The sequence below is a fragment of the Pelophylax lessonae genome, assembly GCF_965119305.1.
Source record: "Pelophylax lessonae genome assembly, chromosome: 5".
Taxonomy (NCBI): Eukaryota; Metazoa; Chordata; class Amphibia; order Anura; family Ranidae; genus Pelophylax; species Pelophylax lessonae.
Window position 1 is genome coordinate 226,913,097 of NC_138772.1, and position 25,570 is coordinate 226,938,666.

At 40.7% G+C, this 25,570-nt stretch overlaps 1 protein-coding gene across 2 annotated transcripts in view; it reads left to right on the forward strand.

Annotated features, from left to right (window-relative positions):
* The window catches only part of ADCY1 (adenylate cyclase 1), a gene marked incomplete at its 5' end in the record, with an annotated part of 584,954 nt that overhangs the window by 146,178 nt on the left and 413,206 nt on the right, over positions 1–25,570 (forward strand). For both annotated transcript variants that reach the window (XM_082257737.1, XM_082257738.1), the window contains one exon: positions 9,398–9,547. In XM_082257737.1, the coding sequence (XP_082113863.1) occupies positions 9,398–9,547 (150 nt within the window). The remainder of the gene's footprint in view (positions 1–9,397; positions 9,548–25,570) is intronic.

Sequence of the window (25,570 nt, forward strand, 5' to 3'; positions counted from 1 at the left end):
GCATGCGTGCCTCTAAATCGGGAAGTACACCACGAGGTACGGGTACATCATGGTGCCTGACTGTATCGCCCGCTAGCAGTAAATATACTGTTACCGGACGGCAGGTGGCTAAACTGAATGGGTTGTTTTACAAGGTGAGGGTTCACATATACTTTAATATATAAAAATTTAAATTAGACTTCATAATGCTAAATTACACTATATTATTAAGGAGTAAATTTTGTTTTTTAACATTTCTACTGTAGTGTCTTCTATACATAGTATAGCCATCATTACGAATGGACAGAACCCTGAATCAGCCAGTTCTAATCCTGGCATTTGACATGTTCGGTGAAAATAGATTAGAAATATATCATAATTGCATAGATTATCTCTTCTAAAGTGATTGATTCTGTTTGATCCCTTCAGCGTGAAGCGAGAGCCTGTCAGAATGGGTGTGCAGTAGCTCCCTGAACTGAGCTGCCATGCTTTCCCCGTTTGTCATAAATTCTGCAGACATAACTGAATGTGTGCTACTAACGAAAACACTTTTGTCAAATTAATTTTACTTGGTTAAATTGTCCAACCCTGTTAGATGTGTATGCATTTCACTTGTCAAAACGGTTCAGCAGCTCAAGTTGTTAGCACACTACTAATTTTATAAAAGACAGAGATATTGCTTTATTACCTCTTTCAATAACTGTAAATTGTAAGACATATAAATGCATAACAAGATAGTCCATGCATTTCTGTACAGCTCCTGATCACAGTAGAATTATATTTAATATTGTCTAAGGAAAAGTCATATATCTTGCAAAGTGTAGATGTCTAGACACAAAACAAAGGCTAGGAGGGCTATCATGAAAAATCTAAAAATATGTGCGGACTTGTGGAAAGGCCATGCCTTTAAGTGGGAATTTTACATAATGCAATATTATAGGGAGTTTTCAAACTGATTGCATTTTATTTTTTTTTTTAAACATTGTAAATTGCAATGCCATAAATTCACCAACATGCTGCCAGATGAGCTTAAGCAGAATCATGGTCTGACAATAAACTGTAAATGTCATCAGACCTGGAGACACTCTAGCTCATAACTGCGTAAACAAAATACTATTATATAATGTTATGGAACATTTTTATAAAAGTAATTGCTAGTAGCTACAAAATCACTCACTTTAGCACTTTTGTTTCTAGAAAAATTGCAGAGTTTTTAAAGTGGAAAAAAAGCCTAAGTAAGTTTATTCCTAAGAATGTTGTTTCCCCGCTCCTCCTACCTATCCTGCCTAACCTGTATAAAAAAGATCTGTATACGTACAGTACCTATTTTTATATTTTTTTGATCCTTCAGTTCTGGCTTGACAACAGCTGGAAATTCCATGAGCTGTGTCCTAATTCATAGGATCCCATGGGCTAACCGTTGTTGGCGCTACCTCTTCTCCTCTGCAGCAGACACTCACTGACACAGGGAAGCCAGAGGTGCAGGGTCCAGGTTCACATGACCGGACAGAGCAGATTAAAAAAAAAGGTAAGTACACACATCTTTTCTGTGGGGAGATGTAGCATTTTTAAAAATAGATATTGTTAGGCTTTGCTTCCACTTTAAAGCAGTTCTTAACCTTTTTTCTTATTTGTTAAAGAGGAAGTAAACCCTCCTCTGCAACTTTTACCTATAGGTAAGCCTATGATAAGGCTTACCTATAGGTACTGTACATATCTCCTAAACATGTACCGTTTAGGAGATATTAACCTTACATGCAGCCAGTGACATCACTGGTGCATGCGCTCTGAAGGAACGGCCGCTGGTGCCGTTCCTTCAGAGCCCCGTGCCTTGATCGTCGGCTCCCGCGCGCGTGCGCGGGAGTGACGTCACCTCGGCTCCGGCCAATCAGTTGGCCGGATACCGCGATCCCGGAAGACGGGCGACTGAACATGTCGCCCGTCATAGAGGTAAGCGGGCGGCACGACGGGGGCTCGTTCTAAGGTAAGTATTTCATAATGAGCTAGTATGCGATGCATACTAGCTCATTATGTCTTTCTCTTTCAGGTTAAAAAAAAAAAAATGTTTTGTGTTTACAACCTCTTTAAATGAAAACCATGTTATACTCATCTTCTCTGTGTAATGGTTTTGCACAAAGCATTCCAAAATCTCCTCTTCTGGGGGCCCCCCCTGCCGCTCCTCCTCTTCTCCAACTGCTCCCATCGCAAGTTAGTTCAATTCAAGTCTATTGTAATGCACAGTAAATGTGCCTCTAGTGTTTACAGCATGTTTGACAAGCATTTATTATTTATCATTGGGTATCATATGGGTACTAATATTTATAGGTAAAGTTGATCCAGGGAAAATCCAATTGCCTCTCGGGATCATGAAATAATTTTTTCCCCTTCCGTAGCAAATTGGATCATGCTTTGCTGGGGTTTTTCGCCTTCCTTTGGATCAACTGGGGGTGTAGGATTGTGTATATGGGATTGTATGGTTGGGTTTTCTTTACTGTTTTTTGTTTTTTTTCTGGTTGAGCCAGATGGACTTGTGTCTATTTCAACCTGACTAACTATGTAACTATGTAATCATTGAGATGGAAAAAAAAAAAACACTTCCGGAATAATCACTTGGGGGGTGTCTAGGGTGTGTTTTTTAATTCCATAGAATTTTATTAAGTATTTGAAAAACAAAGAACAGTCATAAAAAACATATGAATCCATCCATAACAAGAACGTAACATGGCGTCTTACAAACATAATAAACCATTGTGGGACAGAAGCATTGCCCAGAAACAAAATAAGGGTGCATGGTCAAATCTGTAAATAGTAGTACAATGAAAAGACAGCAACACCTCATCTGTATAGTGCCTTGCTTCCAAAGAACCCCCACACTCTGTAGGGGTAGGTCTGAGGCAAAATGTCGGGAGGGAGTGGGGGGCTCGAGAACGAGTATATCAAAGTGCAGAGGAAGAAGGACCTGGCAGTGGTAATCGGATAGGGTGTGTTTTTTAATGTACCATAAATGCGCGTTTAAGCCATTAAAAATGCATAGGTTTGCGGTAATCTCAATATTCAAATTTTTTGCAAGTGTGAACTTAGCCTTAGATTCTTTTTGAATTGCTGTATTTAAAACCTAAAGTCCTGAAATGTTGAAATGTGACATAATCGCAGCAGGGATTTCTAAGGTAATGAACATTTTCCAGATTGCTATTCTAGGTGCCTCTCACTTTGCCAAAGCCAGGGACAAACACAAAGCAACTGTGCAATAGAGAAGCCCTAATTCCTGAAGAAGCACTGGAAAGAGACTCATCATCATCACTTGCTCAGGATCATTTTCCAGAGAATGGCCTACTACATCCACAAAGGAAAAGCAGGACTGGCTACAAATCTGTAAAATCAAGAATATAGTGCAGCACTACAAAATATGCAAATCAAATTAATTGTGAAAACATGCATAGGATCTGATAATTAATTCACAAAAAAAAAACATATTGTGCATATATATATACAGTATATATATATAGAAAGTGCAACAGTGCTAAATGTAAACATCCAGATATAAGTCCACTAAAGCATTCCACTTGTAGAGGAATAATAAAGTCCTTATGTGTTCCCAGCTCCCAATTGAAGGTGCTTCCACACAAAGCAAAAGTTCAAGTTCACTCCACAGTGTATATCCTCCACCACATTGCACTCCCCATAAGACCAGTTTCAATCAGCTTGTATAAATAATCCACCATCTCAGAGGATATAGGATGTCCTTTCCTCTAGATCAGGCATGTCCAACCTGCGGCCTGGGTGCCACATGCGGCCCGGAACCCCAGGCAATGCGGCCCACTGCCCCCTGACAATTTTGTTTTGCTGGGGAGGAAGGAAGTCGGTTCGGGGGCATGGCCACAGTGGCTTCCAACTAACGGTAGGCAAAGGCTGCCTCGGAGGGGAGGGGAGGGGGGGGGGAGACGAGCATGTGCAGTGTTTCTGACTCCTACCACCATGACCACTTCAAATCACTGAAGTGGTCATAGTGGTTAGAGTGTTCCTTTTAATATCTCTCAGAGGAAGTAAACCTCTGTATACTGATTCCATTTCATTTGATCATCCTCTAGTTGTGTTAAATTAGTGCGGGGGGGGTGCGCCGGTGCGGGAAGGGTGCGGCGGCATTTTATTACTTGTATACCTTAACTATAGTATATATTTTATATGCGGCCCAAGAAAATTTCTCTACACTTAATGTGGCCCAGAGAAGCCAAAAGGTTGGACATCCATGCTCTAGATGTAAACATATATCCAGCTTTTGTCCTAATGGAAATATAGCTCACCACCACAAAACCAAAGATGTAGCATATAGTGTACTATTTATTTTAATATCACATAAAAAAATCTAATGAGTATAAAAACACTTACTCCAATGGCCGCCGCTCCATGCACATGCAGTCGGCGGTGTGGCATCAGCGAATAGAGCTCCAACTGACGTGTTTCGTGCACATGCACGTCTTCAGGGGCTCCACGGACACAAAATCTTGTTTACCACTTGTAACACTCCTGCGTTTTTATATGGTGTGGATTTTCAGCTGCAGAAATAGTTCCACGTCAGTAGTCATGTAAGAGATATGCTGAGATACCATTCCCAACCTCAATGACTCATCATGTGTGGAAGGTCTTATTTCAGCCAGTAAATACACACAATTAGCAAGCTGGTTCTTAGAGTGACTTTATGCATGTGGTAACACAATGATGAAGGTTGAGGATAGGTTGAGTGGAGGTGGTAGGTGATAGACACTTGAAGGTGAGACAGTAGCAGATGGATGCAGGAAGGTTTAGCAATGTTGTATGGTAGCAGATGATAGAATAGCAGGTGGACATACAAAAGAGATCAACCCAGTGCAGAAAAGTAGCAGTAGTCTCAAGAGCTAGCAATCTAGTTTATGCAGATGTGATAAACAGTCTCTACTATGCAGAGCTAGATAGTGTAAGCTTAGTATAAGTTTATAGAGAATTCCCCTGCGGGGTACTTAGCACTATTAGCGATACAGCCGAAGGGTGGTTCAGGAGAGGCGGATGATCCAGTAGCGGGATACAGGGATCAGCGCAGCGAGGTTCCGTCAGCGAAGTAAGCTTGCAAGCATGGAAGCTTCAAGCAAGGTTAGCATCCAGATAAGGGTGTTTGAACGAACACATGTGAGTGAGAACCGACGCCTTAAATAGCCATCTAGTCCGGCGCTGAGTGATGACAGCTCCAGTCTTAAAGGTGTATGCGCACCTTTCCAAAAGTAAATGGTAGGGCGCATACACTTGTGGAAAGTGTAATTTAGGGTACCAAAGGTACCGGAACATTACACCACTTCAGGACCAGAGTGTGTGTCATGTGCACTGGAGCTTCTTTATTACCCTGATATCTTAGTCAAATCAAGTACTGATTGGCATAACTTAAGCCACTCTGTACTTCAGCTCTGTTCTAACCTCTCCAACAATTAGAACACACAGCCATTATTCCTTTAGAACAGTGATGGCGAACCTTGGCACCCCAGATGTTTTGGAACTACATTTCCCATGATGCTCGACTACACTGCAGAGTGCATGAGCATCATGGGAAATGTAGTTCCAAAACATCTGGGGTGCCAAGTTTCGCCATCACTGCTTTAGAACATTATAGACACGCCTTTCTCTGCTTTTTTAAAATGAAGGAACTCTTGAAATAATTTTCCTGTCTCAGGAAAAGCCTGCTATTAATTATTATATCTACAGCTCTCTGTACATAAGTGTGGTGGTCAGTGGGAAGAATGCTCCTTATATTGTTGGCCAGTGGGAAGACTGTCCCTTACATCGGTGGTCAGTCTGAATAATGTCCCTTACATTGCTGATCAGTGGGCAAACAGTTAGGTCTCAAGGAATTAAATTTCCACCTGTGCTTAAGGATCAAAAAGTGCACAACTGGGAATTTACCAATATGTCAGCGTGGGACTCTTTGTCTAAAAATTTGGCAAAATTGTAACATTATAACATTGTACAAAGACAAAGAGTTACACACTGAGATATGGATAAATTCCCTATGGTGGCAAACAAAGAAGAGCAAGAACCAAGAGAGCTGACAGGGGGACCCCAGAAGAGGAAGTTTTGGGGCCGCTCTGTGCAATAATATTGCACAGAGCAGTTAAGTATAACATGTTTGATATTAAAATATATACATATTTTAGACTTTACGATCACTTTAATATTGTACCGTATTTGCATATGGGGGTACCTTGTATGAAATGTTGGACCTGATTTACTTCCAGATGAGTGTTTAGGATGTTCATGTATCAGCTACAGAACATATAAAAGAAATGTATTACTAGGCCCCGTTCACACTAGTGTGATGAGTTTTGAATGCGATTTCAGGTGTGATTCTAAATTGCCAGTGCTTTGCGAAGTTAATGTGATTCAAGTGCAGTTTTGATTAAATTTAACAGCTGTGGGTTTTGAATGCAAATTATGGCTTGGACTACTACTACAACTACTACAACTACTACAACCTTGGAAAGGAGGAGAAGAAAAAAATGCCCCAAATTGCATAAAAAATGTATATACTGTATGTGCTTTTTTGATACGTTTCCATTAAAGTCTATGGCCCACAAAATCACACTGCATGGCACCAGAGCAGCAAAGGACCCTTCCTAAAACTTGCATTGCACTTGCATTGCATTAATATGAACACCCACCATTGAAAACAATGTTATTGTCATTGTCATGGGGTTCTGTGCGATTCAAGTTGCATCAGAATTCTCACTAATGTGATCCAGGCCTTAAGGGTGGTTTGTTATGGGATGTACACTCCAGTATTTGAAGGTACACCAGCTAAACTGTGGTGTGCCTAGGGCTGGATACACACTATACAACTTTTGTTGTTTGATTTCCTTCAGATTTACCGTCAACCATGTAGTGCAAGGGCCTGTCTGATTGCATACAAATTGAAAATGTTTAGGTTTGACCTCACATTATATGGTTTTGGTAAATTTTAAGGAAAAAAAAAATCTAAAGATAATTGTATAGTGTGTATCCAGCTTAAAATAGAAATATGATTTTTATTACATACAAACAAAGGGAAGAGTGCTTCAAAGTGAAGACTTACATGCATCAATGAAATACTGCTAATATGGCATTGCTTACCTTGTACTGCTAGGAAGTCATGCATACATCAATGTTTTAGGACTTCTTAAAGCACAAGGTTGTTGTCAACAAGTGGATAGTTGAGGGCTAAAGTGGCTGGTGGGTTTTCCTAATGCTTTTTTAATGTGTTTCAGAAAAAGGCTTGTATCCTTTATCAGGAAAGCATAGCAACATGCTTGGAACACAAATGGTATGTTTTCTACACGTTACTACGCTTTCCTGATGAAATGCGTTAAAATGAAGGAATAAGAAAACTCATCAGCTGTTTCAGCCCACAACTATTCACCAAACATCATTGCGTTTTTTCTGTTGCTTGTTTGCTGTTCTGGGCATCTGCATATCACAACCAATTACAAGATAAGTGATACCATATTAGCTGTATTTAACTAATACATGTAGGTCTACGCTTAGATTTTCTTTAATCTTTGTTAATACTGTTGCCTTTTTGTTAAGATTGGGTTATGCAGCTTATACAGATCTAAAAATGACCAATGGCAAAGCTATCTCCTCCAAAACAATACCCAAGCACTACCTTACCAAATGTTGGGTACTTATGCAGCTTTGACTGTACCGTTTTTGAGACTACCTAAGTGCTGCTATCATGGGACAGTAGGAAGGAATTCTGTCATTGACCCTAAGGCCCCTTTCACACAGGCGGACCATTCAGATCCGCCTGTCTTTTTTTTTGGCCGATCTGAACGGATGCCCCATGCATCTCTATGGGGCATCGGATGTCAGTGGAGACATGTCTGCTGACATCCGATCCGTCAAATCTGGACGGATGGAAACCCTATTTTCCATCCATACAGCGGTTCGGATGGGATCGGATGAGAACGGACAGACATTCTGTTCTCATCTGATTCCCCCATAAAGAACAGCGGGGACCTGACAGCTCTGTTTCCGCACACAGAGCAGAGACAGAGCTGCCATCCGCCTGCTCAGTGAGGGATCGGCGGATCAATCCCCCGCTGAGAAAAACTGAGTCCGCCTATGGACTCCCCTGTGTGAAAGGGGCCTTAATCTTACTTTATATCTAAAAATAAGTAATGCAGACACATAGTTATGGAAAATAATTGGCCGCGGCTGTTTATTGTTGGTTTTAAAATTTTATTATCACAAGACATCAGCATCAAAAACACTTTAACAACCTAGCCACTATGGCTCAGGTTCTATAAATACATATTTAAAAGGAATATCATCACTCCCACTTAAAAGACATGTCATAACAAAGTTATTCAAAGTGTTCTAAAAACCTGTTCCCCTTTGTATGCAAACAAAGGTGACCCCACCACATAATAACAGCTGTGACATAAGGGGAGGGAGGGATGGGGAACACCACAACTGTGCCTTCTGAGGCGAATGAGCCCCACTTCGATGAAACCCTCTTTATATAGGCCTCCCAGGCTGTTCTAGAAGCTTCCCTTGTAGTCATATGTCCATGCAGATGAGCCTTGTCACCTGCCAAGCCACGTGACCTCCTATTCTACACCTGACTAACTCAGGGGAAGCTTGAAAACGCCCACGAGGAAAATGCGGGAATAGAACTGCCTGCCTCTGACTGCCCCAGGGGGAACTTGAAACTTTTCTTCCCACCACTCTCCCATGAGGAAAAGGCGGGAATAGAACTGCCTGTCTCTGACTGCTCCAGGGGGAATTTGAAACTCTTCTTCCCGCCACTCTCCCATGAGGAAAAGGCGGGAATAGAAATGCCTGTCTCTGACTGCTCCAGGGGGAACTTGAAACTCTTCTTCCCGCCACTCTCCCATGAGGAAAAGGTGGGAATAAAACTGCCTGCCTCTGACTGCCCCAGGGGAAACTTAAAACTCTTGTTCCCGCCACTCTCCCATGAAGAAAAGGGGGCATAGATAGAAACTGCCTTCCTCTTTTCCTATGATTTTCGAATGCACATGACATGTAGAAATAAAACCACATTAATTGTGCATGACCGTAATGTTAGCTGTGCGCATTCTGTGGTGCACCTCAAAAGAATAGGAGGCAAAAAAACAACATTATGTGGATGTTTAATACCCATGCCAAAGTGAGACTACACCCTACGCTTCATATATTACATCAGTGTAAGATCAGTTTGATAGCTTCATGGATCACAGTCTTGGGTGAGACCATATGAGGGGCTATCCAACTGCACCCTCGTGGTTTATTTATCTTGTTATTGTTTATTTTCTGTAGTAATTTTAAAGTGTGTAGTTAGCAACATTTCCTGGTTACAAAATATAACAACATATCTAATAATACCCATGACTAACAATATTTTTTTTTTTTTCTTTTACAGCTTGTGGCCAATGCTATTTTTTTTGTCAGTGTGAATTTGTCCGGGGTCTTCGTGCGGATTTTGACAGAAAGGGCCCAGAGAAAAGCATTCCTTCAGGCCAGAAACTGCATTGAGGACAGACTCAGGCTAGAGGACGAAAATGAAAAACAGGTCAATTAAAAATTTCTGTCAGCTTGTATAGTATTACACATTAGTGTTGAGGTTTTTATGGTTTGTTTCACTTATACAGTAATTATATTTGTGTGCATGTGTGTGTTTGATAAATGTATATTTTATTTACAATATATCATTAATATGTAGTCTATTTTAAAAGATTAGGTACACAAGTGAAATTATTATGTATATATGAAATACTATATATGTAACCAAGTAGCGGTTGAGGAACTCTGGTCTTGCATCAGAATTAAAGCAAACAGCAAGAAACAATAAAACATTTGCTGTTTGTTTTAATTCTAATGCTGCAAGACCAGATTTCCTCAATTCTTAAAGCGGTTGTATCTTCACAACAAAAAAAAAGAAAAGAAAAAGAACCCTGCAGAACAAAGACATAATGAGCTAGTATGCATCACATACTAGCTCATTATGAAATACTTACCTTAAAACGAAGCCCCGACACGGTCGCCCCAGACAGCGCTGAGGGAGCTGTAACGTCTCTTCTGGGTTCAGCAGCTCTGGTGCTGTGAGTGGCAGGAGCCGCGATGACGTCACGCATGCGTGTGGGAGTTTACTTTCCGGCAAAGAGCTCCGAAGGTCCGCCGGACCTTGAGAGCGCATGCGCCGCTGGGGTCAGCAGCTGCATGCAGGGCGAATATCTCCTAAACCGTGCAGGTTTAGAAGATATTCATTTTACCTGTAGGTAAGCCTTATTATAGGCTTACCTGAAGGTAAAAGTTTAATGGCGGAGTATACTAACGCTTTAAGTCTGGTACACACCACTAGGTTGAACGGAAAAAAAAAACAGCTCCAGTTGGAGCTGCTGTACTAATGATCTGACATTAGCACTGTGATCAGCCCTGCTGTTCTTTTGTGATCTTTTGTGATCTGAGAGCTGAGAGCGCTGATTGGGAGCCTCTCAGCTGCTGGTTTTCCGGCATGTTTGCCTGACAGAAGCCAGCCAAACTGCCAGCTTCCGTTGAACTGGCTGCTACACACATGGGTCAAATGTCGGCCGGTTTATACTGAACGGCCCGATGTCACCTGACATTGGACTTGTGCATATGGGGCTTTCCTTGTTTATCTACTGAGTACATGACTGCAGTGCACCCAGGCAGATCTTCGTCAATGTGTGAAGTGACTACAACTGGCAATGTGTTTGATTTTATGTTACATTTTAGGATGCATGCACACACACAATGCAAGGCGCAAAGGTGCTCTAGCGTCGTTTTGTAAGCTTGGGGAGCCACAGGTGGCATGTACAACCATCTATTAATGGCTGCTCATGCTTGTACTAGTGTACATATGGAAATGGCGCATTTCCAGAAAGAAGAAGCTCGCATTTTCAACACCCCCCCCCCCCGGGCTCGGAAGGAAAAAAGTATTTTTAATGAATAGTTTAATATTTAGTGAAAAGTTTTGCGTAAATGTATACATACATATAGGGATACATTTATTGAAACTGGGTGATGCAAAACCTGGTGCATGGTAGCCAATCAGCTTCTAACTTCAGCTTGTTTAATTAAAAAAAAAATGGAAGCTGATTGGTTTAAAGGCAGAGCTGCATTAGATTTGCACTTTCCAGTTTTAGTAAATCAACCCCACAGAGTGTTTGAGGGAGTCAAATGTTGACCTCTTCTTCAGAATATGTTGCCTTAGGACCCCTCTAGGGCTATTTATGTAACCATAAGCCTATGCATTCATGTAATCTCTGCTATCATTGTTCTGGGGTTAGCTTTGTAACACTACTTCAAAAGCCCTAAGAAAATAATAAATGGGTATGGTCCCAATCTGTGAAATGTGTGTGCATGTATAAACCATAAATCTGTTGTTATGCTTCCACGTGCGATAAAGGTGTTTGTCTGGCTTTAGCTATGAACCCCTACAAGAGTTTAACTAGAACTTCAGGAGACCATTATGGGAGATTCAAATTCAATGTGTCTGCATAATGATTTATCCAAGAACAATAACATTTTGCCAATATTTTAAGATCCTTTTAAAGTAACTAACAAGTATAGCTTGTAGAAGACAATGTAAACCCTTAACTTTACCTTTTGTGTGCATGTTTTTCACGTGCCACCATTTGCCCCATGCAAATAGTGACTTTCCCAGAGTTGCCTTTTTGCATTTCCTTAGATATCAGCCCCAGCATCCTGGTGTAACACAGCATCTTCAAGAACTCCTTCATCCTGTGATCCTTTCCTCTGGCACTAAAAGTTTATAAGCACTTTAAGATTGCATTCAGGGATGTAAAATGTAGAGAGCTACACAATGCTTATTGCCTGTACTCTCCTGCAACGGCTCTGTGTAATAGTTTCCCCCAACTTCACAGCTAGAAACCAATGTGTTGGAGTTCTATCCAATATTTACATGACTCTTGCTCTTTCCATGTCTGGCAGGTAAACAGTGTCACATACGTCTGTGCCCCTCCACAAGTATTCTGCATTCCACTTGAGAACTGGAATAGAAGGGCCAGGGCAGTGCAATGATGATTCAGAGATCATTATAGGCAGCAAACTATAGAAAAATGGCAAAAGTCCTTTCATTTCTCTATGCCTCACCTTCAGGTTAAGGGAAAACCAATGGTACCTAATGGGGTGGATATACTAAATAGACTGTGCACTTTGCAAGTGCAGTTGCTCTAATTTTCCCCAGAGTTTATTGAATGTGGTGAAGCTTCACTTTGTAAAGGATACCCAATCAGGTGCAAGAAAAAAAAACTGCATTTTTGCTTGGACATGATTGGATGATGGGAATCAGCAAAGCTTTACTACATTCTCAAAGCTTTGTTGTTCTATACATCTTTACTTACTGTACATTTCCTACTCATGCCAACCTATAGTCTTTTCTGCCCTTGTCCTAATTTTTTGGATAAAACACCAGATTTAGACAAACATAAACTTTACTATATCTTTAGATGACCCTTACTGTGTGCTTGGTTCTCCTTTGGGGATTCAACCACTCCTGTTTAAGTCTCTCTGTTTTTCTAAAATGTTCAATACTTTTTGTAAAAACCAATTCATCTGGTCAAAGAATAATAATAAATGGGCTCAAATTGAAAATAATTGCATGTGATTTGAATAGGAATGCGGTGTGATTCCTATCCGAATCACATTGGGTGTCCCGCACCGCATATATGTGAACCCAGCCTTATAAGGTATTTTTTTTAATAATTATTTACTGTAAATAAATAATACTGTAAATAAATAAAAAGAAATACTGTATTTCTTTTTTATTAGTGCAACAAAAAACCTGTTGATTTTGTCTGGAATGTAGAGCTGTGCTCTGCTTTTTTACATGGGTTATGTCAAAGAATATATCTAGTCTTCCGGGTCTTTGTCTTAGAACTACAAGTCAGTTTATGTCTAGTATTTGTGAGGAAGAAGACAGTGGGACTAGTGGAGTAGATTAGCAAAAGGAGATGGGCAGTGCTGACACCACAGTCCACAAAAATTCTCTGTGTTGACAGCCCACAGTAGGAAATGTGCTGAGTGCATTTCTCACTAATCAACATGCTTTTTTTTTCTGTTAACCTAATGAAGGGGGACCCTTCAAACCCCTAAAACACATTGACTTTTTATGACACAAAAATCTGAAGAAAAAAAAATGAAATCTGAACTTTACACACTACGCTTTTGATACTTTCCTTCTCCCATACCCAGTCCCTAATTGAGTTCAGAGCCAGCAAGTCCCAGGAGACTTGCCTATGCATAATCATTCTCTCCACTCTGTTTCAGACCTGACTGAAAACACCTACTGCTTTATAAGATCCACATCCCCACACACCTTTCTTAATTTCCCCAGTTTTTTATTGCTGTCTGTGTCAACACTGTAGAGATACGCTCTTGCGATTAGTTCTAGTGATTATTGTTTGTAGTACAGAAAGTGTTACGGCCAATTCTAAATTTTTGAGTTGTCACAGGAATAGAAGGTGACAACTATCTAGGAGGGGAAACCTCCTCACTCACTTCCTCTCATTTCCTGTTGTGTATTTGGGAAACACAATTAACCATATTAAGACTGCCCGCCGCACATTTACTGCGGCAGGCTGCCACTCCTGCGCGAACCGACGTAGCCCTACGTCAGTCGCACGCGTGGTGCTGGGGCCACTAGACAGCGGGGGTGCTGATGCATGGGGCTGGCGGACACGATTGCTGGGCACCCGCAATCGCTCCCCGCTGAGAGAGAAGAACGGTCTGCTGTTGTAAACACAGCTGACCGTTCTTCTCTCTGGAATGATCAGAGAGCTCCTGTGATCCTTTTACAGTCAGGTCCATAAATATTGGTACATCTACACAATTCTAATCTTTTTGGCTATACACCACCACAATGGATTTGAAATGAAACAAACAAGATGTGCTTTAACCTTCCTAGCGGTATTCTCGAGTGTTGCTCGGGGTTAAATTTCAGTGCCAAAAGCGGTAAACCCGAGCCACACTCGGGGTACCGCTAGGAAGATCGCTGGATCCTGGTAGAGGGGTTACTTACCTTGTCACCGGGATCCAGCGATATATCGCGGCGGTGTGTGGCGGCGGATCTACCTCCCGATGCTCTGTGTGCCCCGGCTTCCGTCTCCTGCGACGTGACTTTCGCAGGGGGGTGGAACCGGCGGAAAATTCAAAAGTAAAACACACCAAACACACTGATACATTGCAAAATAAAAAAAATCACATTAGTTTGCCCCCCAGTGCCCTTTCCTGCAGTTTTACTGTACTTTTTATGTATATACGTATATATATATATATATATATATATATATATATATATATACGTGCATATATATATATATATATATATATATATATATATACACACGTATATATATATATATATATATATATATATATATATATATATATATATATATAATATATGTATATGTATATATATATATAATATATGTATACGTATATATATATATATATATATATATATATATATATATATATATATATATATATATATATATATATAAAATATATATATGTATATATACAGTATACATACATACATACTTTAACCTATTTATAGTTATTTATTATATTATAATTTATGATTTTGTGTTTCAAACATTATCATACCCGAGATGTTATAAAGAAGAACGAACAGTAAAAAAAAAATCATATGTAAATAGTTGGTTTGGGCTGCTCATTCTTAAGAATTACATGCAAAATAATGGTACCGCTTTCAGCACCTTCAGCACCTAAAATCCAAAAGAATAATACCGCCAGGGAGGTTAACTGCAGACTTTCAGCTTTAATTTGAGGGTATTTACAACCACATCAGGTGAAAGGTGTAGGAATTACAACCGTTTGTATATGTGCCTCCCGCTGTATTTTTTCCAAACAAAATTGCGTTTGAAAAACCGCTGCACAAATCCTGTGTAATAAATAGAAAAAATCTGCGCTAATGAGAACTGATGGGTATATGTCCTACACCAATCAAAAAATGGAAATCACCTAAAAAAGACAGTAAAACCATGAGGTGCCCGGTGGGCAACCAAGGCACTGGATAAATAAATAACAGGTGTCTACTAAGTAATAAACCTTGAAGGGTAGACCTAAGCATGGATGAATGCAACACAATACATTGTAAATTGATTGTGACCAGAAATCACAAACACATAAAGTAAATCAGTTCATAATATATCTTCATAAAGTCCCAGAAGTGAATTCCAAAATCAGTGGAGTGAAAGGAAAAATCCAGTAAGGCTAATCACCACGTTGCTCCCACACAAGTGACATGCATGTCTCCTTACCAGATTCTGGTATAAATGAGCATCTAGTAGTTGATTCATCACAGCGCCACTCAGAAAGGATCACAGCAGCAACAAACCTCCAGGTCACAGCCAAGTGGATGGTATTACCGGTGCTGACCACAAGATGGGGCTCAATGTGCCATAAAGAAAAGAAGGGGACTGGATAGTGCGATACCGTACAGCCTTTATTAAATAAATTGTAAAATAACACTCACATGGTAGATGAAAAGAATCGCATGTAAAGAAGCCGGCCGGCTCTCATGTAGCCCAGCCTCGGGGCAGCGTAGTGACGTCAGCACGCCGTACCCTACGTGCTCATCTGCAAAGACTTCTAATGGGGATGTGGGCGGCGTGCTGACTTCACCCTATATATATATCAAACAACCAATCAGGAACCAGCCTCAATCTGAATTGTGCCGGAAGCGCAGTGGCCACCATTTTAGGTATTGGAACGGCTGCCCTTAAATCTACACATAAGATATGTCCCTATACAATATCATATCTTAAAGCTAAAAGAAATATGAATATCGATCACAGGTGCATGGTTCCAAACAGATAGATACACACAGGAATCGATATATATGAGATAAAAATATCGTATAGGGCTGTGGTGACCGTATTACACCAGCAGAGGGAGTATGCCCCACAGCACATAAAGCATCATTATAATGTCTATAAGAGGAGAAAAACTTAATCCCTGTACATAATTCCAAGATAATTGTGTATATATATATATATATATATATATATATATATATATACAGTATCTCACAAAAATGAGTACACCCCTCACATTTTTGTAAATATTTTATTATATCTTTTCATGTGACAACACTGAAGAAATGACATTTTGCTACAATGTAAATCTGTAAGTGTACAGCTTGCAAAACACTGTGTAAATTTTCTGTCCCCTCAAAATAACTAAACACACAGCCATTAAGGTCTAAACCACTGAAAACAAAAGTGAGTACACCCCTAAGTGAAAATGTCTAAGTTGGGCCCAATTAGCCATTTTCCCTCCCCGGTGTCATGTGATTTGCTAGTGTTACAAGGTCTAAGGTGTGAATGAGGAGCAGGTGTGTTAAATTTGGTGTTATCGCTCTCACTCTCTCATACTGGTCACTGGAAGTTCAACATGGCACCTCATGGCAAAGAACTCTCTGAGGATCTGAAAAAAAGAGTTGTTGCTCTACATAAAGATGGCCTATGCTATAAGAAGATTGCCACAACCCTGATACTGAGCTGCAGCATGGTGGCCAAGACCATACAGCAGTTTAACAGGGCAGGTTCCACTCAGAACAGACCTCGCCATGGTCGAGCAAAGAAGTTGAGTGCACGTGCTCAGTGTCATATCCAGAGGTTGTCTTTGGGAAATAGACATATGAGTGCTGCCAGCATTGCTGCAGAGGTTAAACGGGTGGGGGGTCAGTCTGTCAGTGCTCAGGCCATACGCCACACACTGCATCAAATTGGTCTGCATGGCTGTCGTCCCAGAAGGAAGCCTCTTCTACAGATGATGCACAAGAAAGCTCGCAAACAGTTTCCTGAAGACAACCAAACTAAGGACATGGATTACTGGAACCATGTCTTGTGGTCTGATGAGACCAAGATAAACTTATTTGGTTCAGATGGTGTCAAGCGTGTGTGGTGGCAACCAGGTGAGGAGTTCAAAGACAAGTGTGTCTTGCCTACAGTCAAGCATGGTGGTGGAAGCGTTATGGTCTGGGGCTGCATGAGTGCTGCCGGCACTGTGACATTCTGAAGCAGAGCATGATCCCCTCCTTTCTGAGACTGGGCCGCAAGGGAGTATTTCAACAGGATAACAGCCCGAAACACACCTCCAAGACGACCACTGCCTTGCTAATGAAGCTGAGGGTAAAGGTGATGGACTGGCCAAGCATGTCTCCAGACATAAACCCTATTAAGCATCTGTGGGGCATCCTCAAATGGAAGGTGGAGGAGCGCAAGGTCTCTAACATCCACCAGCTCCGTGATGTCATCACGGAGTGGAAGAGTGGAGGACTCCAGTGGCAACCTGTGAAGCTCTGGTGAACTCCATGCCCAAGAGGGTTAAGGCAGTGCTAGAAAATATTGACACTTTGGGCCCGATTTGGACATTTTCACATAGGGGTGTACTTACTTTTGTTGCCAGCGGTTTAGACATTAATGGCTGTGTGTTGAGTTATTTTGAGGGGACAGCAAATGTACGCTGTTATACAAGCTGTAAACTCACTACTTTACATTGTAGCAAAGTGTCCTTTCTTCAGTGTTGTCACATGAAAAGATAAAAAAAAAGATTTACAAAAATGTGAGGGGTGTACTCACTTTTGTGAGATACTGTATTTCTTTTTTATTAGTGCAACAAAAAACCTGTTGATTTTGTCTGGAATGTAGAGCTGTGCTCTGCTTTTTTACATGGGTTATGTCAAAGAATATATCTAGTCTTCCGGGTCTTTGTCTTAGAACTACAAGTCAGTTTATGTCTAGTATTTGTGAGGAAGAAGACAGTGGGACTAGTGGAGTAGATTAGCAAAAGGAGATGGGCAGTGCTAACACCACAGTCCACAAAAATTCTCTGTGTTGACAGCCCACAGTAGGAAATGTGCTGAGTGCATTTCTCACTAATCAACATGCTTTTTTTTTCTGTTAACCTAATGAAGGGGGACCCTTCAAACCCCTAAAACACATTGACTTTTTATGACACAAAAATCTGAAGAAAAAAAAATGAAATCTGAACTTTACACACTACGCTTTTGATACTTTCCTTCTCCCATACCCAGTCCCTAATTGAGTTCAGAGCCAGCAAGTCCCAGGAGACTTGCCTATGCATAATCATTCTCTCCACTCTGTTTCAGACCTGACTGAAAACACCTACTGCTTTATAAGATCCACATCCCCACACACCTTTCTTAATTTCCCCAGTTTTTTATTGCTGTCTGTGTCAACACTGTAGAGATACGCTCTTGCGATTAGTTCTAGTGATTATTGTTTGTAGTACAGAAAGTGTTACGGCCAATTCTAAATTTTTGAGTTGTCACAGGAATAGAAGGTGACAACTATCTAGGAGGGGAAACCTCCTCACTCACTTCCTCTCATTTCCTGTTGTGTATTTGGGAAACACAATTAACCATATTAAGACTGCCCGCCGCACATTTACTGCGGCAGGCTGCCACTCCTGCGCGAACCGACGTAGCCCTACGTCAGTCGCACGCGTGGTGCTGGGGCCACTAGACAGCGGGGGTGCTGATGCATGGGGCTGGCGGACACGATTGCTGGGCACCCGCAATCGCTCCCCGCTGAGAGAGAAGAACGGTCTGCTGTTGTAAACACAGCTGACCATTCTTCTCTCTGGAATGATCAGAGAGCTCCTGTGATCCTTTTACAGTCAGGTCCATAAATATTGGTACATCTACACAATTCTAATCTTTTTGGCTATACACCACCACAATGGATTTGAAATGAAACAAACAAGATGTGCTTTAACCTTCCTAGCGGTATTCTCGAGTGTTGCTCGGGGTTAAATTTCAGTGCCAAAAGCGGTAAACCCGAGCCACACTCGGGGTACCGCTAGGAAGATCGCTGGATCCTGGTAGAGGGGTTACTTACCTTGTCACCGGGATCCAGCGATATATCGCGGCGGTGTGTGGCGGCGGATCTACCTCCCGATGCTCTGTGTGCCCCGGCTTCCGTCTCCTGCGACGTGACTTTCGCAGGGGGGTGGAACCGGCGGAAAATTCAAAAGTAAAACACACCAAACACACTGATACATTGCAAAATAAAAAAAATCACATTAGTTTGCCCCCCAGTGCCCTTTCCTGCAGTTTTACTGTACTTTTTATGTATATACGTATATATATATATATATATATATATATATATATATATATATATACGTGCATATATATATATATATATATATATATACACACGTATATATATATATATATATATATATATATATATATAATATATGTATATGTATATATATATAATATATGTATACGTATATATATATATATATATATATATATATATATATATATATATATATATATAAAATATATATATGTATATATACAGTATACATACATACATACTTTAACCTATTTATAGTTATTTATTATATTATAATTTATGATTTTGTGTTTCAAACATTATCATACCCGAGATGTTATAAAGAAGAACGAACAGTAAAAAAAAAATCATATGTAAATAGTTGGTTTGGGCTGCTCATTCTTAAGAATTACATGCAAAATAATGGTACCGCTTTCAGCACCTTCAGCACCTAAAATCCAAAAGAATAATACCGCCAGGGAGGTTAACTGCAGACTTTCAGCTTTAATTTGAGGGTATTTACAACCACATCAGGTGAAAGGTGTAGGAATTACAACCGTTTGTATATGTGCCTCCCGCTTTTTAAGGGACCAAAAGTAATGGGACAATTGGCTGCTCAGCTGTTCCATAGCCAGGTGTGTGTTATTCCCTCATTATCCCATTTACAAGGAGCAGATAAAAGGTCCAGAGTTCATTTAATATGAACTATATACGGTATGTATACGTATATATATATAATATATGTATATGTATGTATATATATATATATATATATATATATATATATATATATATATATATAATATATATGTATATATACAGTATATACATACATACATACATACATACTTTAACTTATTTATAGTTATTTATTATATTATAATTTATGATTTTGTGTTTCAAACATTATCATACCCGAGATGTTATAAAGAAGAACGCACAGTAAAAAAAAAAATCATATGTAAATAGTTGGTTTGGGCTGCTCATTCTTAAGAATTACATGCAAAATAATGGTACCGCTTTCAGCACCTAAAATCCGAAAGAATCATACCGCCAGGGAGGTTAACTGCAGGCTTTCAGCTTTAATTTGAGGGTATTTACAACCACATCAGGTGAAAGGTGTAGGAATTACAACCGTTTGTATATGTGCCTCCCACTTTTTAAGGGACCAAAAGTAATGGGACAATTGGCTGCTCAGCTGTTCCATGGCCAGGTGTGTGTTATTCCCTCATTATCCCATTTACAAGGAGCAGATAAAAGGTTCAGAGTTCATTTCAAGTGTGCTATTTACATTTGGAATCTGTTGCTGTCAACTCTCAATATGAGATCCAAAGAGCTGTCACTATCAGTGAAGCAAGCCATCATTAGGCTGAAAAAACAAAACAAACCCATCGGAGAGATAGCAAAAACATTAGGTGTGGCCAAATCAACTGTTTGGAACATCCTTAAAAAGAAAGAATGCACCGGTGAGCTCAGCAACACCAAAAGACCCGGAAGACCACGGAAAACAACTGTGGTGGATGACCGAAGAATTCTTTCCCTGGTGAAGAAAACACCCTTCACAACAGTTGGCCACATCAAGAACACTCTCCAGGAGGTAAGTGTATGTGTGTCAAAGTCAACAATCAAGAGAAGACTTCACCAGAGTGAATACAGAGGGTTCACCACAAAATGTAAACCATTGGTGAGCCTCAAAAAACAGGAAGGCCAGATTAGAGTTTGCCAAACAACATCTAAAAAAGCCTTCACAGTTCTGGAACAACATCCTATGGACAGATGAGACCAAGATCAACTTGTACCAGAGTGATGGGAAGAGAAGAGTATGGATAGGAGAGTGATGAGAAGAGGAGAGTATGGAGAAGGAAAGGAACTGCTCATGATCCAAAGCATACCACCTCATCAGTGAAGCATGGTGGTGGTAGTGTCATGGCGTGGGCATGTATGGCTGCCAATGGAACTGGTTCTCTTGTATTCATTAATGATGTGACTGCTGACAAAAGCAGCAGGATGAATTCTGAAGTGTTTCGTGCAATATTATCTGCTCATATTCAGCCAAATGCTTCAGAATTCATTGGACGGCACTTCACAGTGCAGATGGACAATGACCCGAAGCATACTGTGAAAGCAACCAAAGAGTTTTTTTAAGGGAAAGAAGTGGAATGTTATGCAGTGACCAAGTCAATCACCTGACCTGAATCGGATTGAGCATGTATTTCACTTGCTGAAGACAAAACTGAAGGCAAAATGCCCCAAGAACAAGCAGCAACTGAAGACAGTTGCAGTAGAAGCCTGGCAGAGCATCACCAGGGATGAAACTCAGTGCATTAACATTTTTATTACCTCTCTTTCTGTCTATTACCCATTTAGCACCCCCCCCATGTACATTTACTGTGACAGGGTGGCCGCTGTGCGCCAGATGACGTACCTAGTGCCAGATTTGGCACTTCCTGGTCTGGGGCTTATGCCGCCGGTAACCCATTCCCACTGTGATCACACACAGCGGGAGCCCAGCGGGGCGTACAAGTATACACATGGTTTACACAAACACGTACATGTATTAATCATTGTTCATGAAAGTGTAACTTTCAGAGGAGTACCTTTGATCTACTGAAAACCCTGATTCATGTGGATCAGATCACTTGCTATATCCCTGATAGCCAGCTAAACTTGATTATTGTGGAAACTTGGTTTAATTCCTGTTCACACTGGTGCGACTTGTCATGTGATTGTCCAAATCACATGACAAGCTGCACCTTGTTGTCGGCAATGGAACTGTTCAAATTTGTGCAATGCCAACTTTGCCGGTGCCCCACCGATTTGAAAAAAAAAAGTTCCTGCATTATTTTTGTAGTTTTCAGGTGTGACTTGCTTAGACATTTGTGCATGAAGCTTTGAAATCATGTGATTTCAAGTGAAGTCGCACCATTTCAAAGTAAGATTCGGTGTAAACGGGAGCTTATCATAAGTCTCCATTAACACAACATAACTCAACAAAACACAAAAGAAGTCATAATTACTTTTTTGTAAAGTTTTTTTTTTTTAACTTAAAGTGGTGCTAAACCCAGGAGCCTGCATTCACTATATCTGGTCTCCCACAGTACACAGAACATGAAAATGCTATTATTTTAGTAAATATAAACTAATACCTTTTTTCATTAGCAGCAGAGCAGTCTTGCTGCTAATATTAGTGGCTGGTTAAAGATTGTAGGAGGAGTTGTAATTTTTCTCTGACTGTCCCTTGAGGCTGCAGGGCCCCTGACCCTCTGTCTGGACAGTCCTGATTGATCCTGTGCTGATCACTTGCACCCTTTCTAGAAAAAAAAAAAAAACAGACTAAACTGAGCATGTGCAGATGGACTTCAATGGCTCTGTACTATCAGGAGATGGATTGGGGACAATGGAAGAATAGGAGGATCAGAGAAGACAGGATCAATCAGCCTTTTTACACAATGCAGGGGATTAACCCCTGTTCCACAGTGAGTATAACAAGCATGCTTTACTGCATACTGTGTACAGACTGATTTTACTGTTGTGGGTTTAGTAACACTTTAATAATAACTTTCGTTTTCCTTTAGAAAGGATTAATTACTGCTAAAGGGGCAGATATTAGTTTGAAGTGTAAAAGGTATTAAATCACAAGAGAAATACTAATTAAATATGAAATTCGTACATCATTAGAATTGGTTGCTAGCTGTGGAATAAAAAAAGAACAAGTAATTAAAGTCATTCCTCAGGTCTTTTTAACATTTCCTAATTTATATTATTTTAAAAGAACTTTTAAACACTAGAAAAAAATAATTAATAAAAGATGCATCCACACAGTGTACACATTTTATTGTGCATTTTGGCTGTAACCAGAAATCGACTGGATACCAGAGGTCTGACAAAAAAAAATGTAAAAAGTGGTTATGTAGGTGTGCACAATGTAACTGTATTAACAACGGCAGTCTTTATAAGTTTGTTTTTTTAAGGCTAGCATTAAGGTCCTTTTTAAATTGAAATTATAATTGTTATGATTACATTTTACTTTACTTTTTAAATTGAAATTATAAGAGTTTTGATTCACTTTTACTTTACTTTTATCTATTACTGTTTTTATGTCTTTTACAGTTTTTATGAAATACAAATATACATTTTTTCTTTTTAACGAAGCCGCCTCTATGCCATTGCCATCTATAGGCACAGCAGGGCTATTGTGCCCAAAAGAGAAATCCAGCCCTGTTGACATTACTGAGTAGCTCAGGAACCCCCCCCCCCCCCAACAAAAAATAATCATTTAGCTTTTACGTGGTGTATGACACTGTATTCAAGCAGCATTATGGGAATCCTAAAGAGAGCACTTCCAGAGCAGTTTTCTGTTTTTAATGGTCTCTCTAACTGAAACTTTGAATTTAGAACAGCAGGAGAGAAGGATGAATTATTGCTTTTACACATTTAGTTATTTCTTTAGATTTTAGTTTGAGCGCCTGATCCTTGTAAAAATCATTTTTTTTTATAAGCAAAGCAGGTAAGGGTAGTCTGAAAAACTTGTGAAAAGAAACTAGAGCTCCACCTAATGGACTCAAAATGAAATACGAAACATTTGCACACATATTATTCTGAGGTGTACTAAATGGTTTATAGGTATTTTTTGGGTGTCCTAAGTAGGGTGCATGATGGAGAGTGCTAAGTATAACAGTGTGTGTGGCATGGTGTCCTTAGTCTATTTGGCATGTGTGCTGTGGTGAGATGAATGTACCATGGTGCTTGCTGGAAAATATTCAGTGCATTGTGGTACAAGGTGCAGTGCGCTAAACACATCGGCGATGCTGTCAGATTGGTAATGCTGTTTTCATCTTTTACTCTTTCAAAGTCAAACTCAGACTTCAGGGAGCAGTTCTGACAGTGAACAGAGATTTACAGTATGGCAGTTTTTTCAAAATTGTTCATTGTCTATCCTTCTCTGTGTACCACATATTTAAGCAAAGGCTAAGCCAAGGCCTTCCAGGCACACATTTGGGAATTTTAGCTGTCACACAGCATATGAAACACCATCACACCATCCTTTGAGAGAATAGTAGTTGCTAAAAAAAGTTCTTCCTCCATCATTATCATTCTGGTTCCCAGTAAGAAAATCAAACTACATGAAAACAATCTTCTGTTGGTTGTGGTGCCCACAATATGCATTTGTTATTTGGCCAAGAATTCCCAACCATTCTCAGCAGGGAAAAAGAGTGGGTACAATCAGTGCAGAGACAAGGTCGTCTAGAGCCCAGGGCGAACATACCAAATTGCGCCCCCAACCCCCCCAAAATGTATAAGCATTATGTGTCAGCATAAATCCCCTCCCCCCCCCCAAAAAAAGAAAGCTCTAATCTGCATGCTTAGCTCAAATCCGGCACATCCAACCCCCAAACCCCCCCCCCCTACAAAAATATTTTAAAAAAATTCCCTGTCCCTAGCATAAACCCTCTACCCCCTCAAATTTCCCCTCCGAGCAAAAATCCTCTCCCCCCTGCTCCAAATTCCCCTCCCAGAACAAATTCCCCTCCCCAACCCCCCATCCTAGCACAAATCCCCCCCCCCCCAACTTCACCTCCTAGCACAAATGCCCCACAATTATCTCTACTAGCACAAATCCCCCTTTCCCAAAAAATGTCCCCTCTTAGCACAAATCCCCCGATTGCCGAGTATGCCCTCGAATTTCGTACCCTGGCAGCAGAGGTGGGCTGGAATAATGAGGCTCTGGTGGCGGTCTTCTTTCATGGTCTCCCCAATGCATTGAAGGATGAGATTGCGGCCAAGGACCTCCCTGATGAGCTTGAGGCTCTCATTTCCTTCCTGATTTTGATCGATATCAGGCTCAGGGAGAGACTATCATTTAAGGAGCGCCTGCGGAGGCATCCTATCAGAGTGGCTCCTACGTTTTCTTTCCCACCCTTTCCTCCCACACCTCCCATGCCTCCTGGGGATGGTGCGTCTGGCTGTGAACCCATGCAGCTAGGGTTCACTCGCCTTTCTGAGGCTGAGTGGGCCTTTCAGAGGAGGGAGGGCGGTGTCTGTATTGTAGCCTTGGTGGACATTTCCTGAAATCTTGTCCTACCCATCCGAGAAACGCTCGCACCTAAGATCCTGTCGGGGGCAGATCTTAGGTGGAATTTCCTCATCCCCCGTTTCCCATAAAGATAAACCGCTAATCACAGGGCAGCAGGCTTGGTGGTTTTCCAGGTGTTGTTAGACTCCGGTGCTGGCAGTTAGTTTATTGACAGTACGTTTGCTTCTGCGAATTCCATACCCTTGCAGCCCCGTGTTGCTCCACTGGTCATTGAGGCGATTGATGGCAGACCCCTGCAACCAGCACAGGTTACTCACGAAACTGTTCCAGTTGACATGGCTATAGTGGCAGTTCACAGGGAGTTAGCCTGTTTCCAGGTTACATCGTCCCCACA